The following is a 24,178-nucleotide window of genomic DNA, read 5'->3' on the forward strand; positions in this document are numbered from 1 at the left end:
AAAAAATGAGAGGTCCCGCCAGCCAATGAGCCGTTTTAATATCACAACACTGATGTTGTATCATTAATTGCATTCAAAATGGCATTTTAGTAGCTGAATAGCCGCATGCTAGCTAGTCACGCTTGTAGGCATTTTCGGATGTAACGGTAATCGGGCTGTCGGTCTATTATATAACTGTAGCCCAAAAGACACCGCACGCCCTTGGAACAAAAGCCGCTGTGTTATTGTTTGTTTATTGCGTGGGGGCCTAAGTGTGTCGTCTTATTAATTGCTGGCAAATCCGCTGATTGTACATAGCGGTGGCGTTAATGACGGGCTTTGCAGAGAAGCCCACCGTTGGAATGCCCGTTGTAGTGTCAGCCATTGTTTTTGTTTTCATCTGGTGGAGGTGTTTGTTTGGTTGGTTGGTTTTCATAGCAGTCATATTTACATTCGTGTGGCACTGTGAATTTACGTTATTGTCGTTTGAGAATTCCTGCGCTTTCTAATAAAGTGGCTTCACTTAAAAAGAGACAGGACGCACATGTTGTTTGTGTCGAAACAAACGAAGACACACAGAGACGTTGGTTGTATTATACCGTAAGAAAATGCAAGACAATAAAGCCACACACGAAGAAGAGACTGGCCAAGTATGACTGTGCAATGTCGTGTTTTGAAGTCTGCATCTTATCAGGCGATATTTGGCATTTGAGAGTGTCCTCTTCCTCGGGCTATCCCGATATGTGTTGGCGAATAGTTAAGTTTCATTCATGCTAACAAACCGTTATTCGCAGTCACGGGATCTGCCTCAAAGATAGACTTAAACGTTCAAATAAAAAGCCTTTATCCTTGCTCACACAGCGAGTCCCTTTTGCTTAAGGACTCAACTTTCATGTCTTGTCAATACCTGTTCTTTTGCCCACACGATCAGTCCTGAAGTTATGGATGTTGATAAAATAATCTGTCAGATGCCTTAAGATTCTGTCTCAACTGTCACATCATGCTTGTGCCTGCCTCTGACACCAGGTACATAGGTGTGTGTGTGTGTGTGTGTGTGTGTGTGTGTGTTATGATAAACTGCAAGGGCCCAGAGTGGCAGCCTTTACACAGGGGGCCATAGTCTTGCTTGCTCCGAGAGGAAAGGGGGTGATTTAACGCCTTTGGAGCTGGGAGGGACGGGAAACGTGCCCTTGGCCTTAACAATGACTTTATTCCTCACGTAAGTGTTCGCAAGGAACACGAGGGAGGGAGGGAGGGAGGGGAGGAGAGGAGAGGAGAGGTAATGGCAGAGAGAGAGTGGAGAAGGAGAGGGGTATTGCTCATTTATATTATTATTTTAACTTTTTTCTCTTCACTGTTTACTTCCTTCCAGGCTGAGTCACCACTGGAGTGTGACAGGGGGGTAGAGAGAGAGAGGGAAAGAGAAAGAAAGAAAGAGAGAGAGAGAAAGGGAGGTGGGAGGGAGGGAGGGAGGGAGAGTGAGTAAGAGAGGGAGAGAAAGAGAGAGTGAGTGAGAGAGAGAGGGAGGGGTTCAGTGCTAAGTGATATCAAAGAAGGAGTGAGAGAGGAAGTGAAGGAGTGGTACAAAGAGGAGGAAAAAGAGAAGGAGAGACCAGTCACATTGCTGCAGGTAGCAAACAGAGAACAACAACAACAACAGCAGCAGCAGCTAAGGCACAGACAGGTAGGTCATACACTGTGTGTGTTTGGGCTTTCTAGAAGAAGAAGAAGAGGAAGAAGCAGCAGAAGGGAGAAAAAGAGGCAGAACAGGAGAGAAAGAAAAAAAAGAGAGGGCTAGAGTGGTCAGTGTGGACACTGCTGGAGAGGGAGCACCGGGTTCAGCACCGACCCGCGAGCCGCCATGAACGACCCGAACGTGGTGGTGAAGGAGGGCTGGGTCCAGAAGAGAGGTGAGTGGTTCTGGGGCCTAACCTACTGTAAATGGACTGGGAGTGGGAGTGTGTGGGTGAATGGATAACAGAGAGTGGGGAGAAAGGAAATGAACTGTGGCTTCATTGTGAACGTGATTGTTGAAGAGTGATTGAATGGGATTGTCATGCTGTGTGGCTCTTAGAGAGAGAGAGTGTGTGTGTGTGTGTGTGTGTGTGTGTGTGTGTGTGTGTGTGTGTGTGTGTGTGTGTGTGTGTGTGTGTGTGTGTGTGTGTGTGTGTGTGTGTGTGTGTGTGTGTGTGTGTGTGTGTGTGTGTGTGTGTGTGTGTGTGTGTGTGTGTGTGTGATGGGGGCGAGAGAAGAGAGAGAGAGAGAATCCTATTTGACCGAGAGAAAATTATTTGTGTGAATTCACGGTAAGTTCACAAATGAATTTATTGAACATGACATAGATTGCATGTTGAACATGGGTTGTCTCGTTGTGTGCCCCATGTATGTGTGTGTGTGTGTGTGTGTGTGTGTGTGTGTGTGTGTGTGTCTCTATCTCGTTGTATGCCCCATGTATGTCTCTGTGTTGGAGGGTGAAATACTATGTAAATATACAAATGTATGGTTATTAGACGCCATACAATGGACAGGCTTTATAGATCTGTAGGTGTGTTTGTGAGAGTAAGTCATTGAGGACGAGGTACTGTGAATTTGTTAGCGATGGCGTATGAAACGTGGGAAGAACGATAATCACGTGTGTGTGTTGTCTAGAAGAAAGAAAAAAAAGGACCAAGGAATACATTAATGTGGTTTGCTTACGTTATGGTTTTAGCGTCCTGTTGTCTTCATGCATGCGTGTATCAGCTGTACTTTGTGTTGGTTTGGGTCAGCGGCCATTCTGGCTCAAACGTGTTTCTCTCTCTCTCTCTCTCTCTCTCTCTCTCTCTCTCTCTCTCTCTCTTTTTTTTTCCTTCCCCTCCCTAGGAGAATACATTAAGAACTGGCGACCGCGGTACTTCCTGCTAAAGACGGATGGCTCCTTCATCGGCTACAAGGAGAAGCCGCAGGACATGGACCTGGCTTACCCGCTCAACAACTTCTCTGTGGCAAGTGAGTGTGGACCGGCGGCTGCCATTTTGACATTTCCATTTAACGCAGCACCTGCTTACCTCTGACTTTTTAAACGAAGACGACTAAACAGAGTTACCTTTCGATAATAACACAATAGCAGAAGGGTCATCAGTATGACCATCAGTATGACGTTCTACTTGCTACATGGCAAAGCATGAGACCCATTAACGTAAGAGACTGGCGGTAGCAATAAGGTATGCGTGCCATCTGTGTTCTTGCACGCTGGGCATCAAAGCGCTGAACTAAGTGCTGACCGCCTTGCACTGCCAGGCGAGGAAACGAGTGAGAATGTTTTCTTTTGTGTCGCGTAAAAAGTAACACACTGCATCTCGGTGCGTATGAAAACTTTCTTGGAATCAGGACTTGCTCTTGCCACTTCTTTCGTTTGCGTCATGCGAAGATAAGGCGCAGGCTAAGAGCTGATGAAGGGCCTTCATTACTTTAGCGTGCAGGTGGTTGCGCTGCGCAATTACCTGAAGTGGGCCCTAAGAGTAGTCTTTTGAGTAGCGCAGATGCTAGCCAGTTATGGCCTGAAGTGCAATTATGCTAGACCTCCTTCTGTCGCTCGGAGAATGTCACTGAATCTCATGATGGCTGGGGGGGGCTTTTGAGACCACTAGTGTGTGTGTCACGTGTTGCAGGTTCCAAAGGTGTGACGTGTGACGTGTGACGTGTGACGTGTGTGTGTGTGTGTGTGTGTGTGTGTGTGTGTGTGTGTGTGTGTGCGTGTGCGTGTGGTTATAAAAAAGAGAGGTGTTTGTAAAAGAGTGTGTGTGTGTGTGTGTGGATGAAATGCCATTTATGTGTCGTTTCTTATTGCCTTTGGTATTACCTCCTCAGAGTGCCAGCTGATGAAGACCGAGAGGCCGAAGCCCAACACCTTCATCATTCGCTGCTTGCAATGGACCACAGTCATCGAGAGGACCTTCCACGTCGACACACCGGACGAAAGGTGGGGCACTCCTGGCCTTCTTCCATTTCAGACCGGGGCCTGAAGCTTTTCTTAGGGCCTCAGCACCACTGAATAGCCTCTGCCTTGTGTTTCCATTAGGAGGTGTAATGTTGGGGATGTTTGCAAACAGAGAACCGTAATGGTAGAAACGGTGCTTAGCAACGGCTTATCAGCCTTACTTTAATAGTAACGATGTCACCGGTAAGACTGAACGATGTCACTCATGACCAAAACAGTTTAGGGACTAATGGGGCAATATATGTTCACATTCTGGAGCTGTGGTGTTTTTTTATTATCCGTCCAAAATGACATCTAGCAGAATGGCGAGTGTTACTGTAAGTGTTGGCATTTCAAGAGGTGTGGCATGTGACCGTGTCAACAACAACAAGCTCTTCCAGCTGAGCCATTAGCAGATAAGGGGAAATGACTCAGCAGAGATGCTGAAATAGTCAGATGTGAATCCCTTTGCGTGGCCCACCTCATCTCATCAATACTAAATGACAGCCGACGTCATCGGCCTGTGGAGTATCAGCTATCAAAGACAGGTTGTTTGGTCATTGTGGTCATTATGACGACGACATCATCATCTTACTGTCAGAGGATCATGTGACTTCATGGGAGATGAGTCAGAGGCATTCGGTTTGAAGGATGATATCATTCTGAGATCATGCAATACAAAATTCACATGGAGTGTTGCTGCCCAGAGTGAAATTCAGTCAGTCAATAGATTGATCAGTAAGGTTGCATTTGTAATGGCTATGATGAGTCAGAAAAGGCAACAGACGCAACCTGAAGGTATTGGATTTAAAAGTCGGGCTATGTAAACGATTTTTTGTTTGTTTAACAGGTCATGTAAAAACAAACAAACAAAAAGTCCCCCATCAGACTTATTATAGTAAGATGATCTTAACCAATCCCAATGGAGTTGTACATCTTTTCACTATTGTGCATTAATATTGGATAAGTCCTTAACACAAACATATGCTGTTGGCATTTAAATATTCATCAAAGGCCAAGCAATTCCACACTTAGAAGTCTTCACCATACGTCACAGATGATTCTTTTTCTAGGAGTAGGACCACACGAAAAGGGAATTGTCATTTGCAATTACATTGAATCTTGGTCAGCTTTTATCCAAAGCAACCGCTGGATACCACAAAGGCTTGTGTACCATCATCAGTCCTTGTCCATAGGAGTAGGACTGTTAGCCATTGGAATAGAACTGATTAAATGTGTGGCTGCCGTGACGATTGCTGTACCCTGTCGGCGGCGACGAGAGTAACCGGAGTAACCGCATGAGTAAGCAGGGGTAGATTCCTCCCATCTGTCTCCGTTAGCCAAACTGTCACCTGTCACTTACGATGACTGACTGACGGCCCCCGTTGCTGTGGCGACAGGGACGAGTGGGCCGAGGCGATCCAGATGGTGGCGGACAAGCTGGCCAAGCAGGAAGAAGAGGGGATCCTGTGCAGCCCGACCTCGCAGATCGAGAACGTCAACGAGGAGGAGATGGACACCTCCAGTAGTCAAGTAAAACGGAAGGTATGAGTGGTGGGGCGATTACTTTGGGGACTTAAACACCTGGCCTTAAGATGCGTCTATTCTGGCATTAAGATGCATCTTTTTTGGCATTAAAATGCATCTTTACCTGACATTAAGATGCGTCTATACCTGGCATTAAGATGCGTCTATACCAGGCATTAAGATGCGTCTATACCTGGCTTTAAGATGAGTCTATACCAGACATTAAGATGCGTCTATTCTTGCATTAAAATGCGTCTCGTGTCCAGATTGTATCTAGATATGATTGATGATGATTTTAAAGAGAATACATTTACTCCTGGTCTCCAGTGTCCAAAGCAGAATTTGGAACTATTGTTGAAAGGCAGAGGCTCTGTTGGGCAATCTGCATGTCTGAACATTTAAAAATTATATTCTCTACAAAAAGAAAATCCCACAAAATGTGGCACAACTTTGCCTCATTTCATTACCGATCTTCTCCTGGGTTTTCAGCCTGGGCCATAACCTGTGCTTTCCTCTCCAAACTCGTCACCAAGAATATATGGTTGACAAAATCATGAGCACTCAAACATGCACCCCCGTTATAAACCGATATGACATTGGGATGCGAAATCTGTGAGGTGCATACGTGGCTGTGACTGGAATATCCCCTGCCACCAGATTAGAAATCATCACATTATCGACTGCCCAGTTAGTGAGCGTACGAGGGCTTTTAGAATAATGAAAGTTCATCAGTGGCCAGAGCAGATGAGTGCGCCGAATGGGAACAAAGCTTGTCGTGTGATTACTGACGCTCGCTCTATCTCTGTCTGTGTTGCTGACTCCTCCGCAGACAATGAATGACTTCGACTATCTAAAGTTGCTGGGGAAAGGCACGTTTGGGAAGGTGATTCTCGTGCGGGAGAAGGCCAGTGGAACCTATTATGCAATGAAGATTCTGAAAAAGGAAGTCATAGTTGCAAAGGTGAGTTTGTACTGCCTGGTGCTGTCGCAGACGAAAGTTATTTTGTTTGTTTTAGAATCATGTTCATGAATTTTGCATTTTTGTAGGATTCTCTTAATGCACATTCTGCATCTCTTGTTTTGCTGTTGTTCTGTTTCTCTGTCTGTTTGTCTCTTTCTTTCTTTCTTTCTTTCTTTCTTTCTTTCTTTCTTACTCTCTGGCTTCCTTGCTTTTGTTCACTCTCGCTCCCTCTTCCTCTCTCAGGATGAGGTGGCCCACACGCTTACAGAAAGCAGAGTACTGAAAAACACTAGGCATCCATTTTTAACTGTAAGTACTTCTCCATTTAACACTAATTCAGTTCAATTCAATTAAATATGCTTTACTGGCATGACCATAAAAAAAACAGTGTTTTATATATATATATGCTTTACTGGCATGACCATAAAAAAAACAGTGTTTTATATATATATATGCTTTACTGACATGACCATAAAAAAAACAGTGTTGCTAAAGCACAGGCCACAGAAACGTTAAAACATATCAATACATATAAAGTACAGAAATGATAGAATACCAGACTAGAACACTACCTGAAATGGTGAAGCCCTCACCGCATCATAACATTAGTTTGACCGTAGAAGATGAACATCTATGTATAAAGCTTTTACAGTTTGACAGTTTCATGAAGATTCTTTTTTCGTTCTGCAGTCCCTCAAGTGGTCTTTCCAGACAAAGGATCGTCTCTGTTTTGTGATGGAATATGTTAACGGTGGTGAGGTAAGAGCGATTTAGTTTTTTTCCTTAGCTCTCATTGTCTATGTCCTGAGAACCCTGTAAACACACAAGCCCTTGACACTGTTTTGGAAAAAATAACTAACAAATAGGTTATAACATTAAAAGGAAGATGTTTAAAAAAAAAAATTGAAGTTGTTTGCCAAGATCCAGCTATCCCTTTCATACCGCTTCTGAAATGGCTCTTTTGGAGACTAAGTGTGTGTGTTTAAATTTGTCTTGGGCAGCTGTTTTTTCATTTGTCGAGAGAACGGGTGTTCTCCGAGGACCGCACACGCTTCTATGGGGCAGAGATCGTCTCCGCCCTGGACTACTTGCACTCTGCCAAGATTGTTTACCGCGATCTCAAGGTGAGTCTTGAACAGGTGTAAAATCCATACATCCAGGGGGGCACGGTGGCGCCAGCCGATAAAGCCCCCCACTTACGGGCTACATTGCCCGAGGGGACACAGGTTCAAATCTGGCCTGATGTCATTTCCCAATCCTCTCCCCTCCTCTCCTCCGCCTCACATCCTGCCATATCTTCAACTGTCCTATCCAAATAAAGGCATAAAAAGCCCAAAAATAAATCTTAATTTTTTATTTTTTTAATCCATACATCCAGTTGGCCTCAAACACTCCTTTACGGATAAACCTCACTCTGTCATTAGGTTCACAGGCACTTTTGATTAATGTCTGTTTGCATCACATTTCTTATCTTTTTATGGGAATTGATCCCTCGACTATTTGAGGAATTGGTCTTATAGTGTTTGGTCCCCTATACTATTTGAGGAATTAGTCCTTTAGTTATTGTTCCAATATTGGCCCTTTTATATTATAGGTAACAAATTGGCTCAGTATTTCTACACCAAAACGTGTGCTGTGCTCACTCCACATCCATTAAGTAATCAATTAAAATGATCAGTGATCTTAGCCTCTCCTCCTATCGTTTACTTTCTGTTTCCACTACATTTCGCTGTAGGGATGTGGGAAACATCCACTTAGAATCACTTAGTGATGATGTAGTGATGAATGTTGATGATGATGGTAGTGATGATGATGATGATGACGATGACATCCACCCCTACAGCTGGAAAACCTGATGCTGGACAAAGACGGGCACATCAAGATCACTGACTTCGGCCTCTGCAAGGAGGGCATCACTGACACGGCAACCATGAAGACCTTCTGCGGCACCCCTGAGTACCTGGCCCCCGAGGTAAGGCACAGGCCTACACCCCTGAGTACCTGGCCCCCTACACCCCTGAGAACCTGGCCCCCTACACCCCTGAGAACCTGGCCCCCTACACCCCTGAGAACCTGGCCCCCTACACCCCTGAGTACCTGGCCCCCTAGGTAAGGCACAGGCCTACACCCCTGAGTACCTGGCCCCCTACACCCCTGAGTACCTGGCCCCCTACACCCCTGAGTACCTGGCCCCCTAGGTAAGGCACAGGCCTACAGCCCTGAGTACCTGGCCCCCTACACCCCTGAGTACCTGGCCCCCTACACCCCTGAGTACCTGGCCCCCTAGGTAAGGCACAGGCCTACAGCCCTGAGTACCTGGCCCCCGAGATATGGTGCAGGCCGCAACCTAGCCTACAGCCAGGTTATGTGCAAGCAACAACTGGAGAAGGCATGGTTAGCATAGTCATCCCTTGCCATGTCCTGAGGAAATTGAAGCCGAAATTTGTCAGATTTTGCGCAGTGAGTGCTTTTTGGAGGCAGAACATAGTGAGGTCCTTCCAGAACCGACCCATATTTACTTAAATCTGCCCCATTCTGTAGTTCCCTCTAGTTGCTTCACTTTTGAAATGTGCTTACGACGTTCATGCTTGTTTCACAGTCGTTGTGTACAGACAGTTGAAATTAAAGCTGCAATATGAATGACCTGCTAATTGAGTAAATGCTAGCCAGAGATTTAATAACAAAGTCCTCACTTCTTTCCTCCGTCTGTCGGCTCAACCTTCCTCTCGTTGTTGATTGATGCCCAAGCTTTAGATGGGTTCCGGAAGTGTGTTTGGGACATTTAAAAAAATCTGAAACATTACATACTGTACCTTTTTATAACGGCTTTTAAAACATTACCTCAGGAAACAAAGTCCTCTCAAAAAGCACATAGTTTTGTTTCTGAAAAGCCATTTTTTTTTAATGCATCTCAAGCAAAATGGTGAAAGTGGAAGTAGAAACATGAACTAAGGAAGATGCCAGTAGTATATGATAGTATCTGACATGCATCACCATGATGATGCCTCCACAAAAATGGGTGAGGTCACTGAGTAGGTGGGTGGTAGATGATGGACAACCTTTTCCTCCAATCACATACTGGCAGATGATGACTCATCAGATTATAGCATCCATTAATATTTTACATACGCCATAAACCCACAGTGCTAATTATGCAATAGCAGTGTGTAAATGTTTTGACCCCCTCAGTTTTTTTCTGTCAAGTTATAAGATCTTGACATCACAGTGTTCGTTTCACAGGATTCATATTGTACGTATCAGCGATTTAAAGATGTCCGTGTAATCTCATTGTGGTGTGGGTGTGAACATGGGGTTTTGGTGTGTATTTTCCATCAAGACAAGAGGATAATTACTACATGCATTTCACTGAAGGGATTTAGGTGTGCGTGTGTGTGTGTGCGTGTGTGCGTTTGTGTGTGTTTTTTTATCATGTATAAACTCAGGTGTAGGTACAGGTGGGGTCTGGGTGTGGTCATTTATTAGACTGTGTGTGTGTGTGTGTGTGTATAAATATATATAACGTGTGGTGTGTGTTTACCTCTCCTCAGGTGCTGGAGGATAATGACTACGGCCGTGCGGTGGACTGGTGGGGTCTGGGCGTGGTGATGTACGAGATGATGTGCGGCCGACTGCCCTTCTACAACCAGGACCATGAGAAGCTGTTCGAGCTCATCCTCATGGAGGAGATCAAGTTTCCCAGAACCCTCTCCTCCGACGCCAAGTCGCTGCTGGGCGGACTGCTCATCAAAGACCCCAACAAGAGGTTAGAGGTCGTACCCTATATAGGCTGATTATATCAGCGGGAGGTTTCATCAACTGTAACTTTAACTGTGTGTGCGGATCAAAAGTGGAGAAGTAATATGGCCTTTAAAGGTGCAATGTGTAGTTTTTCTGTAAAAATATTTCTAGAGGTCTGCTGTTATAACCACTCTGGTCAGGCCTGTAACGGGGGTTAAAGGAGAAAGCTTCTCTAGCACATGCAGTGGAGGTAGTTTTCAAAGACATGATCATTGCCATGGAAACGGTCTGGAACATTCCGCTGACGGTTCTGTGTTTTTTTTTCTCGCAGACTTGGCGGAGGCCCTGATGACGCCAAGGAGATAATGAGACATAGCTTCTTCAATACACTGGATTGGCAAGACGTCTACGACAAAAAGGTATGGGTAGCGTGTCTTTGTGATCAGACACAGGGTGGTTATTGATGCAGTCGTGTTGTGACCTTGTACAGTGTATAGAGTATAACTGTGTGTAACTGTAGGTGGTGTGTCCATTTTTTTCTTTCTAAGCCACTCTTTCAGATGTGTTCTGTGTGTTGGATGCTGTCTCTCTCTCTCTCTGTCCCTCTTTCTTTCTTTCTTTCTTTCTTTCTTTCTTTCTTTCCCATCCTTTCTCTCCTGCTGCCTTTCCACTCTGCAAAACTCGTCTGCCTTTTATTTCACATGTTCCTCTCTTCCCCCCCCCCCCCCCCCCCCCCCGCAGATGACCCCGCCCTTCATGCCCCAGGTGACGTCAGAGACGGACACTCGGTATTTCGACGAGGAGTTCACAGCACAGACCATTACCATCACTCCGCCAGAGAAGTGTAAGCCTTCACCTTTTTTATCTGTTTGCTTCTTGGATTCAGTTCTTTTTTTATCTGTTTGATTCTTGGATTCAGTTCTTTTTTTATCTGTTTGCTTCTTGGGTTCAGTACTTCTAACGGTTACAGTGTGAAATTCTGGCATGTTCGGAATGGTCCGAGCCACTCTGGTTCCCATTGCCAGATTCAGGACTTTATACAAAGACTGGGTCTAGAGGTGTGCGAGGAGAAATTCACTGAATTAACCTATAGCATTAGGATCATTAGCATTAGGATTAGCTTGTTTGTTTACACATTTTGCAATGCAGTCCCCTTTTGACACCAATGTTTGGGTCTTATTACTGTTGATGAGACTCCGCCCTGCCATGGACACTCCCATACTCACTGCCAGCACTGACCTCTGACCCCACATATTAATGTCTCTCGGCAGACCTCAAGCAGATGTGTACCCCCTTATGTGCCGTGGTTCTGATTAAGGTTCCTTCCTGCTTAACAGGGAGTTTTACCTTGCCCCTGTTGCTATTGAGATGCTATCCAGATTCTGGGCTCTGTAAAGCGCCTTGAGACAATTTTATTGTTTTGGCACTATATAAATTAGAATTGAATAAAATTGAATTGAATATCTTCACCTCGCTCTGAATCTCATAAGCAGTTCCATGCACCACATAAGCATATAGACGCAATATAAGCCAGCTAGCACCAGCATTCGCAATCGTCTCATTGGGGCCGCGTGGCTTGACGTGCCAGAGAGTGACGCAGAGATGGAGAGATAAAATGGCCGTGGTGATGATGCAGGCTGCACAGGAAGTCCATCTCGCTGTGTTCTTCTTCCTACTCATTAGGGGGTGGTGCTTGCCTCACGTTCATGATCTGCATATTTCTGCTACAATACTGGATTAGTTTATATTGTTTGTATTTGGTTTGATTGGTTTTACTGAGTGGGGTTTTGCCAACAAATTAAAAAAAATATAAAATAATTCTCTGTTTCTCTCTTTTTATTTCTCTTTCTCCATCTCTCTCTGTTTCTCCCTCTCTTTGTGTTATCTTTCTCTGTCTCTCTGTTTTTCTCTATCTATCTATCTCTCTCTCTCTCTGCTTCCCCCTTTCTTTGTTTCTTTCTCCATCTCTCTGTTTCTCTCGCTCTCTTTGTTTCTCTTTCTCCATCTCTCTGTTTCTCTCGCTCTCTTTGTTTCTCTTTCTCCATCTCTCTGTTTCTTTCTCTCTCTCTGTTCCCTTAGTTGATGAAGACGGAATGGACGCGGCTGACAACGAGCGGAGACCACACTTCCCACAATTCTCATACTCGGCCAGCGGCCGTGAGTGATCTGAGCCGGCCCCTTCTTACAGGAAAATACGTAGCCATGCTAGGAAAAGTCTCCCCTCTTTTCTCCTTCTCTGTGCTTGCTTATTGACCAGGGAAAAAAACGTTTATTTTTTATTTTTGTTTTGTGTGTGTATTTTATTATTTTTTTGTGTTGGCTCAGTTAGTGGGACTTTAAAAAAGGGGGTTTTGCACAGTGGGATCGACTGAGGATAGTCCACCCACACAAAAAAAAAAAAAAAAGGAAAAAAAAAATTCTCGTGACATTTTTCAACATTTGTTTACAACAAGTTTTTTTTGTTGTTATTTAAAAAAAAAAAATATCTATCAGTATTGGAATTGATATTGAGCTATTTTGTTTGTTTCGTTTTTTTTTTTTTGATCCCTTATTTTAAAAAGAGCCGCATTGGGGAACAAAACCAAATATGTTGCCTTACGTGTGCAGTCAGTCAGTCAGTCAGACAGACACAGACAGACAGACAGACAGACAGATAGTCAGACAGACAGGACGGATAGACAGACAGGATTCAAGCGTCTGGCGGTAGTGTTGTCTAGCTGTCGTCTGCGATGGCTCACTGGTGACTCCTGTTTTCATCAACTTTTTTCCCTACTTCATTTTTCAGCAGGGTGGGGCTTAACACCCTGGGAGCACACATGCCCCAGTTGTCACGGCAACAAGGAACATTCTCCATAAAATGGGAAAAAAACAAACAAAACACAGACGGAATAGAGAGAGGGAGTTAAATAAACAAAACTAAATATAGAGAGTTTGAATTTAATCTATTTCATATTTTTCTTTGTTCTCTGGAAGTATATAGAGCCTAAAGCAGAGGTTTTATGTTACAGGAATAACACACACACACACACACACACACACACACACACACACACACTCACACACACACTCAAAACAAACCAGACTGACAGACACTGTATGACAACACTCAGGCCAAACACACCTCAGAACACTGCATCAAACTGAGAGCGATCATAAGCTCTACTACAGGTAAACCTCTCTCTCACCTTCTCTCTCTTTCTCTCACCTTCTCTCTCGCTCTCTCTCTCTCTTTCTGTATCGCTCTCTCTCTCTCTCTCTTTCTTTCTTTCCCTTTCTTTCTGCGGGGACAGGGAGAGCCACTCAGTTTCACTACTACTCTCTGTTACACTAAAAAAAAAAGGTCTTAGCCTTTGAAAGGACATATTTACAAGTGAAAATCGCAGATTTTGAAAGACTATTGAAGTTTTTTTTTTTCTTATGTAGGGGAGCGCATGTTACTTTTTTCCCTAATTGTGAGGCGTGTGTGTGTGTGTGTGTGAGAACACACCTAAATACTGTAAGCGTGGCGGTCAGCATGGGCACTTACTGGTTGGTTGGGCAGGTTAGGGAAGCTGTGTGTGTGTGTGTGTGTGTGTGTGTGTGTGTACATGTGTGAGATCATCCAACTCTGACAGACACTGAGCCATGTCATTTCAAAGTTGGACTTGGGTTCATAGGGCAGGGGGTCGGGGGTCGGGGTGGGGGTGGTGGGTTGGGGAGCGCGTGGGACTTCTTGCGTAAATGGCATGGCACGCCCAGGGGATATGCCCCAAGACTTCCCAAGACATTCTTTCCTCCTCCTCATTTTCCAATTTCCTGTTTTTCTGTTTGGTTTTGGTGATTGGTGATGTACATATGCAATGCCTTCTTTTCTCTTTTTTTTAATTTTCATTCGTGTGACTGTGTCACTGACAAAATAGAACATGGTGGGAAGAAAAGTTACAAAAACACATGTTTGGGGAGGGAGGGTGTTGTTAAGCAAAGAACAGAACAAACAAATACACAATACTGCTAGACACACGACTTCAGATATAAAACGAGTTTGGGTGAGGGGGAACGCATAATGAAGGAAACAAATACAAATAAAACAGGAGCTTCCTCATCCTTGCTCTCTCTTTTTTTTATTTTTTATAAATGTTGGTGTTTTGTGGTTTTACCATGGAAACGGTTGCCAAGGTTATCCCCCTCTCCCACCTGCAAGCCCCTCCTCCTACAGGTAACCTGGTACAACAGCGGGGTGTTCCAAGTACGTGGTTAAGTGACTAACCCAGGTAAGTTAACTCTGAGTAAGTGGTAAACCTCCTAATAGAATATCCATATGGCTTCATTCTTTAACAAAACAAAGCCATAGGGCTCTTCTATTAAGAGGTTTACCCCTGACTCGGAGTTCACTTATCTGGGTTAGTCACTAAAGAACATACTTTGAATACCCCCAGATCTATACTTTCAGTTTTGGGTCACAGCACCACAGAATCATGTTTTCGCCGTAGTTATTTTCTCTCTGCAAGACATCAAAAACACCTCCTCTAAGACGACCCTCGCTACATCAGGTTGCCTACGGTCTTGTTTTTTTTTCTTCCTTGCTTCTCTTTGTATTTTTTGTACTGTTTATTGTAATAGGTTTATTTTATTTTTGTTTATTCGTTTGGCTCATGCTGTTCTAAACAGTGTTCTCCTCCCTCATGAAGCGTTGAAGTGTCTCTCCATGGACGGAGGCTGTGACCGATGCATTTCAGAAATATCTTCTTTTTTATTTTTATTTTGTTAGTTTATGTTCTCGTTTTCTCCATTTGTCCATTTCGCCTGTTTTGATTTTTCTTACCAAAACACTAGGGCAAGAATCCAGTAGTGGTCTTGCATTGCCATTTGGTAGTATTTATTTTAAGTTATAATAAAATACTCAAAAGTCTGTCTTTGCCTTTTTTTGATTTGTCCTAAGCCGTACCCTTGATTTAGATTTAACCTCATATTAACCAGGTCATAGAACGATTGCAATCTTGAGGTTCAAAGGATTTGGTTGCTATGATCAAAGCAAGAATTGTTATGTCAACAGATGTAAACCTATTTCTGGGTAATCAAACTGTACTTCCTGATCAATATCAATTCCGAGATTGGATGGAAGAGCGGTTCTATAAAGAATACTTGCTATAATCACCTTTCACTTTTCTATCAGCAAGAGTAGCCCAGTCCTGGAAGTAGGTTACAATTCAAGTATTTTTAAAGCAACGATGCATAAAACATGGTGATCAGCTAGTGCTGACAAGGGGCTTGAGAACAATCCTCTCCATGTTTCAAGCGGTCCAATGAAATGGGTCCTGGGGGGAGCAATCAATGAACCTAAACTTCTGATTGGATAATGTTCTATAGAGGTCTGCCTATAGACATATGCCCCATCACAAAGTTGCGTAACTTTATGGCTTATTATGTATTGGACCAAGTTTGAGTAAAGGGTCTTAAGTTATAAACCTCAACTGAGTATAATACCTTTCTATTACATTTTTGAATTTAACAAGCCACGAAAAGCAGGAAAACTCAATTATTTGAAGATTGACAATATTACAAATTAATGTTACTTTCATTTTAGGTGGATACCTACATTATTTTTATTAAAGATTTTGTGACAACAATTCTACTTAAAGGCTTGCAATGAAGAACACTGAACATCAAATAGTAGTTACGAGTAATTTAGAGTTTCACAACATTTTCATTTGATTTTGTGAGGTAATATCATGTTTGTACATAACCATAATAACACAGACAACTGCACTCACTTAGGTGGAAAATAACCTCTTTATGGGATGCGACATCATTCGATAACATTTTTGTGTTCAGGCACATGCAAGTTGGACAGAAACGTAAATCATCCATACAAACAGAAAAAGGTGTTTTTCCAGCAGACAGCCGGGACTGTACAAAACACTGTTCTCACATTGAGGGAAAAAAAAGAACATAATTTATTAACCATTTTGTAAATAATACTTAGCTGGCATCACTAAGCCAAGTATCACTGAATGTCTATCACCATGACTACCAGGACTTCAGTGACAGGGACCATGCTAGCCATGTATGATTGGCCTGACACATCGGCTTGGTTCTGTCCCATCCGTGTATTTGAAATGAAGTTGCCCATGTCGGCCGTACTGTTGATTCCCTTCGCTGTGCTTGCCTGGAAGACCTAGATGATATGCAGGATTCCTCGCTGTCTGCCATATATGGTCAGGTCATGGTGAGAATTCCGAGAGGTTATTCTGGGATGGCAGGAGGCCAGTCCACGTCGACTGACTAAAGGGAATCCAATCACACACACGGAAAACATAAATTTACTGCATTACATGTCTAGTACACACACACTCTTTATACCTCTCCCTCTCTCAAACACCATATCTCACACAGCACATCTCTCTCTTTCTCTATCAAACATCGTCATCATGGAAAACATAAGTGACAATGGAAATTTAGTGTCAAGGAAAGGCAATACAATTCCATAACAAAACATATATAAATATATGTGCATAAATATCTATACACATAAAGCACACACACACACACACAGGTATAATTCAGTTATGGGAAATACACAGGTACGTCAAATATTTGACCAATATGTGTGATCCCTCAGAATCAAACCCATGATTTTGGTGTTGCTTGCGCTTAACTTGATAAAGGTACACACACACACACACACACACACACACACACACACACACACACACACACACACACACACACACACACACCTCTACGTCCAGCTCCAGGATGTCCACCTCCGTCTTCATGAGCTCCCCAAGGTTGGGCTTGGTGCGGCCAAAATCCCCATGCACAAACTCCTTTATGTATCTGAGCAGCGGCTGTTAAGGATCTAGTCAAGGGCCCCCGACGATTACTTTCACGCTAAATGCACATTCAGATGTGAGTGAATGATACCAGCATGTGGCCTTCTGTTTGTGTTCTGCCCTTTGTGAGTCAGACTTTTTATCGTCTGTGTATTTTTATGTGTGTGTGTGTGTCTGTGTGTTTATGTGTGTGTGTGTCAGTGTGTACATGTGTGTGTATGCAGGGCTGTGTGTGTACCTGTGTGTGTACGTGTACGTGTGTGTGTGTGTAGTAAGGATACGTGCCAGCCTGTGTCTTGAGCTGCAGGGTGAAGTGGTGTGGGTTTAGGTGGCTGGTGCTCATGGTGTGGATGGTGCGCTGACGCACCGCCAGAGGCCTCCTGTGCAGGACCCTCAGTGGCGTCTTCTGAGCGATCTCCAGATCCTACACACGTACACACACGTACACACACACACACACACACACACACACACACATCAGGTATTTAAGGACAGGGTTAGATGGTCAAACATGTGAAACTACACCAGTTATATGGCTGGCATTTATAGTTCCATATCGTTTGATTTTATACCATCAATTCCTCTTATACGCCTATACAATTCATATATGTTCATTTTTATACAGTGGGATAGCAGTGCGTTAACACATAGTTATAGCCCCTTTCATATACATCAACATCAAATTTTCTTTTTGATATATGATCCATCTTAAAAGTGTATGCCCTTTTAGTATGACATTTATATGCAGTATTGTACATGGGAAGTGTTATTCCTATGTCTTTATAGACCAATTCCATCTAGGTTACCACGATATTCCGCCAAACAATGCGGTTGTCAGACACCTTTTCACAATTATGGCTGCGAAGCTGCCTAGTGTATGGTGCATGGTGCATGGTGCATGGTGGGAAATGACGGGACCTGGTAGCATCGTGAATCTCCCTTGGCCTGATGTTTCCATGCTTTACTCATGCACAGATAGAGTTACCTTGATGTTTTCATGTTTTACACAGTTAGAGTTACCTTGATGTTTTCATGTTTTACACAGTTAGAGTTACCTTGATGTTTCCATGTTTTACAGAGTTAGAGTTACCTTGATGTTGCCGATGAACTTGATGTCATCTTCGGTTATAGCCTTCTGGCTCCAGATGAGGGCGCTGTAGCACTTGGTCTTGTCTTCCTCTCCTTCCTTCATGTGACCCATTGCTTCTCTGTTGACATACACACAGGCACACACACACACGCACACACACACACACACACACACACACACACACACACACACACACACACACACACACACACAAGGACGTACGCACGGATGCACGCACACGCACATGCACACACACACAGGGAGAGAGATAGCGAGAGAAACAGAGAGGGAGGGAGGGGAAAGAAACCCCCACGCATTTACACAATTGTTAGACACCTAAAATGAAGTCAAGGGCAGTCCTCCAAGCACTTATGGATGCTAAGCCTAAGCTAATGCTAAGCTTCTTATGAAATGTTTGTTGACGTTTTCACGGTTTCTGTACCTGGTTACCAACTGGAGGTCTCGGATGCGGATCTTATCTGAAGACTGGTTTATTTCCTGTCATGGAACACACACACACACACACACACACACACACACAAAACACACACACACGCATCAACACAATAGAAGACCAAACAAACATATACAATTTATACATTTTTGGGGGGGGGATTTCAGTTCCCAAAGGGTTTCTCCATACAATGTTCCCTGAATTATCAAGTCGTTAGATGTTGTGGTTGTGTTGTTGTTGTGCTGTGTTGTGTTGTTGTTGTGCTGGGTTATGTTGTGCTATGTTGTTGTTGTGCTGTATTGTGTTGTTGTTGTGCTGGGTTATGTTGTTGTTGTGTGTTGTTGTTGTTGTTGTGCTGTGTTATGTTGTGGTTGTGTTGGGTTATGTTGTGCTGGGTTATGTTGTGCTGCTACACATTGTGTTACCTCTTGTAGCTGGCGGACCTCCATTTTGTTGAATTTTAGTCGGTGTGGGTTCAGCAGCTCCATAGCGAATGGCCGCCCTAAGAGAATCAGTTGCACAAAACTTAATTTAAGTAAGCGTAGGCGTACAGGTACACCGTACGGGTCGGAGGAACCGTGAATGTAGAAGAATATGGAAGACTGAGTATTTGTTTATAATGATGGGTGTTACCCCACAAATGGGTTCCTTGTCTTCTGAAATGTTCTATTTAAAACCATCGATAATGTGTCCAAATATTATAATTTTTTCTATTTTTTTTAAAGATGCTTTGCTTTCAAAAGAGATCTTCACAGCTGAAACTTTTAGATAGTCCACAAATACTCAAAACAGGCTGTCAAGAGACCCTAATTAGAGGGTTCTTTTTGAATGGTTCTTCTATGAGGACCAGACAGACAACCTGTTTCTCTTTGACTATATGGAACACACAAGGGTTTGCGTTCTGGTTCATAAGTGCGTGCCTCCTACCATTTCCCAGGGTCCTGACGTCCACATCTTCCCTTCCTGATGAGGAGAAGTTAAAACCTGCAACCCCACACACACACAAGAACCGTCAGGACACTAGACAGCCATTCAAACACCATCTCACATAGGGTTAGTAAAGAACTCATCACAAATTACAGAATCCTCCATAAATACAGCGGTTACACTTTAGAGACTAAAAACTATTGTTTCTAGCTGTTGTCGGCCACTGAGGTGATTTAGATCCAATGTATTTCGATGATTTTGATTCTATTCATTAATGTGATTCAGATTCAGTTGATTCTAGAGATCCCACATATGTCCATTTTGGTGATTAGAATTCTGTCCATTTTAGTGATTAGAATTCTGTCACGCTGTCGACTCTGCATTCTGTGCATTTCCAGCGAGTCCCACATTTGTTCCCTGATCCTTGTTGTCTTGGCAACAAAGTAATGCTAAATAGTATCCACAACATTCTCCTTATCCCCTCTCCTGCCCCATTACTCCTACCCAGTGGTGTAGTGGTCCCTGGAGAAGTAGGTTTCTTAATTGTTTTTAAGCAGCCCATACAGCACAGGATAAACGTTCTGTTTTGAGAAATGGGTATACGCAATGCTGACTGAAAAATAAGTGGGTATACTCTGTATACCCTGGACTACCCCCCATTCCTACCCCACTCTAGCTGCCCGCGTGGTGAGACCCCTGCTCTGGCACTCACTCTCGCACTTGAAGGCAGTCAGCAGGGGCGCAGCAATCAGCTCCTCCACCGAGGACTCCATCCTCCTCTCGCCGTCGATCACCCACGGCGTCTGCGGCAGCGACCGCGAGAACTTGTTGTATCGCCCTGGCAACAGCAAGACAGAGAGGCCAAATGTGACGAATTTGACATTTTTTGTTCCATTGCATATGATCAATATGATATTAAATGCTGAACCCTTGTGCTATGGCACATTTCTTGTCATCGTGAAATAAAGGCAGTTTTTTGCTGTGAATGCCTAAGAGTGATTTGTCATTTCATGTTGAACAACCTAATAATATTTTTTTTCTCGTAATTAATGTATTTCATCAATGCTGGAGGCAATACCGTTTGTGAGACACAGCAATGCCGGATACATAGATGAAACTACTACCATGTTTAACTTCGCACACAACTTGAAGGCAAGCCTGAACCTTACAACAATTACAAAGGTGATGAAGACAAAAGTGGAAACTCACCAGCCACATAGGTAGACAGGTGAAGACATGTTGTTTCTTGAGCTACGCATGCAGTCTCTGTTCTCGCAGGAGGGCTCGGGTACTCGCTGTCAGAAGAAACAGAATGTTTTAAGATATGAGAGAAACTGAATGCTTTATGAAATTAGACTAACAGAATGTTTTAAGAAATTAGAGGAACAGAATGTTTTAATAATTCAGAGAAACAGAATTTTTTAAGACGTTAGAGAGTACATTACATAAATGTTTTCTTTTCCCAAACAGTTTTCTTGAATTGAAATATGTAAAACAACCTGGTGCGGCTCAAGGTCACTTACTTGAGGAATTTCTTATCAGTTATCTTCTCCAAGGCCTTCACCACAGCCATCCTGGTATAGACAGACCTCTGTACAAAAAAAAAGGGGGGGGGGGGGGGACCCATCTGACAGAATCAACTAACAACCAACCTGAATCTGAAATTTCAAAATAACCTAATCTGAAATCTCAAAATATACAATTTTCTTCATTTTCCCCATCTTTATTAATGACTGTATCCGAATGACTGTATGAACTCTGATATTACATTTACAGAACTTTACCTCTTTGTTTTTCGATGTATGGAAACAGTCAGAGCAAACTTCTGCCCTGAATTTAAAAAAAATACCAAAAACACGTGTGATGCAATTTACATGTACAGTAATTTACAACAACAACAACTCAACTCCATCTACGGATACAGAAGAAATGTGATGGAAAGCAACAAAAAATACCTCTGCAAATATGACTCCTCAATGGACATATTCACAGAGCAATTTAGGTTGTCATTGGTAATTGGGTATTTAAGCAGGACCGCTTGACAAAGCAACCTGTTGAGGAATAACATGTTTCAATTACACTACTTACAGAAAGTGGCAGTCAGCCTCTGTGTCTGGGTGGATGAATCCAACTGCCACCTCAAATGGACTCTAAAGTAACAGGAGAATAAGGGAAAATAGATAAAACAATCTACACATTAAATATGTTATGGTATTACTCATTCCATAACAGCATCTAGCATCAAAGTTACCATAAATACTGATAACATCCTAACCACAGGCACGCATACAAGCATGCACGCACCCCAAACACACACAGACACACGCAAACACACGCAGACACACGTTCACATTCACGCAGTCAATTTCAAGCTGTTAAGACTGACTGTACATGATTGCTGTGCAGATTATTGCCTTCCACAGTTAAAAGGAGAACCTACCTTCATCACTGCGGGAACCCCCAGTTTTTCAGACAGCATACTCTGCACGATCCATTTGAAGGCCTCCTTTACTTGGATGACATCGTCTTTGTCCAGAACCATGTTCTTTTCTCTGGTGACCACAGCACAACACTCCATGAATAGAGTACTAAGTGTTCCGGAAATAGAACACTGAATATACAATGCTCAATAATAAAACTACATCCACAGTGGAATATGTATGATGGTAAACGCATATACATGGCACATAGTGGTACACATAAACCATAATAGGTAGAAGGGCAAGGTGGGAAATGTAGTTTTTAGCATACAATACCTTACTTCCTTTTTAATGTGGAGCCAGCATGAGTGCTGTGGGATGAGAGAAAACCCGACAGGCAGGTTGCAACAGGAAGAGACACAAAGAGAGAAGAAGAAGAACAAGAAAAAGAAGGAAACAGGTGAGATGTTGTTCTGATGACAAGACTGAAAAGAGAGCCTTTAGCTTGTTTGGTTGGATATTTTTGTAGTCCAAGGTGGTTTAGTGGAATTAGATGACCTCACCTCTCTGACCAAGAGTTGGGCTGGGAGTGACACGGATAGCACCAGGGTCTCAAACTGATACTCTTCAGATTTCACATATTCTGAAATCTAAACACACACACAAACACACACTGAAATGTTTAGTAAAATTGAGAGCACAACATTTACATTGCACGCAACAACATAGTGGTTTTGTAAAGCTAAAGCTACTAGTCAGAAAGAAAAATAAATAACAAATAAACAAAGCATACAACAATTGGTCGCAGAAGCTACACACCTTTTTGGTGAAGTTGGGGTTGCAAAAGTCTTGTAGCACCCCCAGACACACCACACATACAGAGGACTCGTCTGCCGTCGGTTCTGCTGTTACCATGGGAACCCCCTCAGTCTCTCCGCCATCTGCCTTGCCGTCTGAGTCCAACTTTGTTCTTTTGGAGGGAGGGTCATCTGAAGGCGTCTGGGAGGCAACTTCTGTGTTGCTGAGGAAAGCATGCAGGTCCTTCCACAGGTCCTGGGCAGAAGGAACAACATACAGACAAGACTGAATCAGTGCTCAGTACTTTGTCAGTTAACATAGCATCAGATGAGTAAAACTAATTTTATGTTCCATGTAAGGGTATATAACAACATGAGGAGAAGAGGACCTGAAGCATAACAATTATGACGAAAACAGTTTTACCTCCCAAATGCAAAGAGAAGTGGAAAATGTGAAAGACACTATTTTCTGAAATATAGACATTTCTACCAACGCCACATTCTTGCCCTTGATCTTGAAGTTAGTCAGTAGGCAGACATACACATACACACACTCTTGCAGACACAGACACAGTCACAGACAGAGAGAGAGAGACACACACACACACACACACACACACACACACACACACACACACACACACACACACACACACACACACACACACACACACACACACACACACACAAATCTGAACGTACTCGTGTGCAGACTGCCCACATGCAACTCCAGGCCTATAATCTGGTACTGCTAGAAGTAACACACCTCACTGGACAGTCGATATGCAGACTGGTCTCCAATACAGCAGAATCTCAGGATGCAGCGTCCACAGCAGCCAGCCTGCAGCAGCTTCTGGATGATGGGCCGGTCTTTCTCCTTCAGAGGCAACATGACTACTGGCAAATCAGCTGGTGATATATGGTGGGTCTGAGCTGCATGCAACTAGGTAAAAGAAAAGAAGATGCATCATGCTTTTGTGCTACTAAAAGTAGAAAACAAGATCCAATGGGTTAAGGCTGAATGGCTCGGAGTTGCCAACCCACATCATATGTGCTACATCTAACCCCACACAACTAGGCTCTATATTAAGTGATAAATCCGCATTTAACTCCGTTACTGCACGGCATATTGGCCATCAAACCTTTCTTTGATTTCAAGTCAGCGTGACGCTAAGTTAGTTGACTTTACATTTTAAACATGAGGAGGAGGCGAGCCTGGTCAGTCTTGCCTCCACCACTAAAGTTGATTCTTGGCAAGATTTGACAGTTAGCGAACATTATGGTTATTGACCTTGCTTCTTTTTTCAAATACTCACCCTTAGAGATATTCTGCAAATCTGCAAGTTTCGAAAACCGACTAAAAGCCGGTTACATACCTGTAAATACTATGAAAGTACATTCGCCATGGCCGCCAGCATCAAGCATGAGAGTTTATTTGACCAACACAGACGTGATTAATCGACTACGTCGAAAACGTTTGCAAAAAATGAGGAATACTGAACTTGAAATATGATA

At 43.3% G+C, this 24,178-nt stretch overlaps 2 protein-coding genes across 3 annotated transcripts; one reads left to right on the forward strand and one right to left on the reverse strand.

Moving 5' to 3' along the window:
- Positions 1 to 1,758: 1,758 nt before the first annotated feature.
- Positions 1,759 to 12,328, forward strand: akt3b (v-akt murine thymoma viral oncogene homolog 3b; the record flags this gene model as incomplete). Its single annotated transcript, XM_080850596.1, has 13 exons — positions 1,759 to 1,889; positions 2,842 to 2,967; positions 3,829 to 3,940; positions 5,338 to 5,482; positions 6,294 to 6,425; positions 6,669 to 6,734; positions 7,116 to 7,184; positions 7,427 to 7,549; positions 8,269 to 8,397; positions 9,974 to 10,188; positions 10,495 to 10,582; positions 10,905 to 11,007; positions 12,243 to 12,328. The coding sequence occupies exons 1-13, from the start codon at positions 1,841 to 1,843 to the stop codon at positions 12,326 to 12,328; spliced, it is 1,443 nt and encodes a 480-aa protein (XP_080706722.1). The 5' UTR covers positions 1,759 to 1,840.
- Positions 12,329 to 15,941: 3,613 nt separating this feature from the next.
- On the reverse strand, positions 15,942 to 24,086 carry pus10 (pseudouridine synthase 10). 2 transcript variants are annotated; one of them, XR_013968881.1, is made up of 19 exons: positions 24,040 to 24,086; positions 23,430 to 23,606; positions 22,686 to 22,919; positions 22,430 to 22,516; positions 22,203 to 22,237; positions 21,887 to 21,998; positions 21,535 to 21,596; positions 21,231 to 21,276; positions 20,970 to 21,037; positions 20,656 to 20,741; positions 20,159 to 20,284; positions 19,447 to 19,503; positions 18,945 to 19,021; positions 18,508 to 18,563; positions 18,066 to 18,183; positions 17,257 to 17,399; positions 16,880 to 16,979; positions 16,309 to 16,424; positions 15,942 to 16,061 (listed from the first exon to the last, which is right to left on the reverse strand). XR_013968881.1 is itself a non-coding variant. In XM_080850579.1 (18 exons), the coding sequence occupies exons 2-18, from the start codon at positions 23,553 to 23,555 to the stop codon at positions 16,386 to 16,388; spliced, it is 1,572 nt and encodes a 523-aa protein (XP_080706705.1). In that variant the 5' UTR covers positions 23,556 to 23,606; positions 24,040 to 24,086; the 3' UTR covers positions 15,948 to 16,385. The 2 variants fall into 2 exon arrangements, 1 of the variants encoding a protein (XP_080706705.1); XM_080850579.1 differs by having other exon boundaries at positions 15,948 to 16,424.
- Between the last annotated feature and the right edge of the window lie 92 nt (positions 24,087 to 24,178).

The sequence above is a fragment of the Sprattus sprattus genome, assembly GCF_963457725.1.
Source record: "Sprattus sprattus genome assembly, chromosome: 1".
NCBI lineage: Eukaryota > Metazoa > Chordata > Actinopteri > Clupeiformes > Clupeidae > Sprattus > Sprattus sprattus.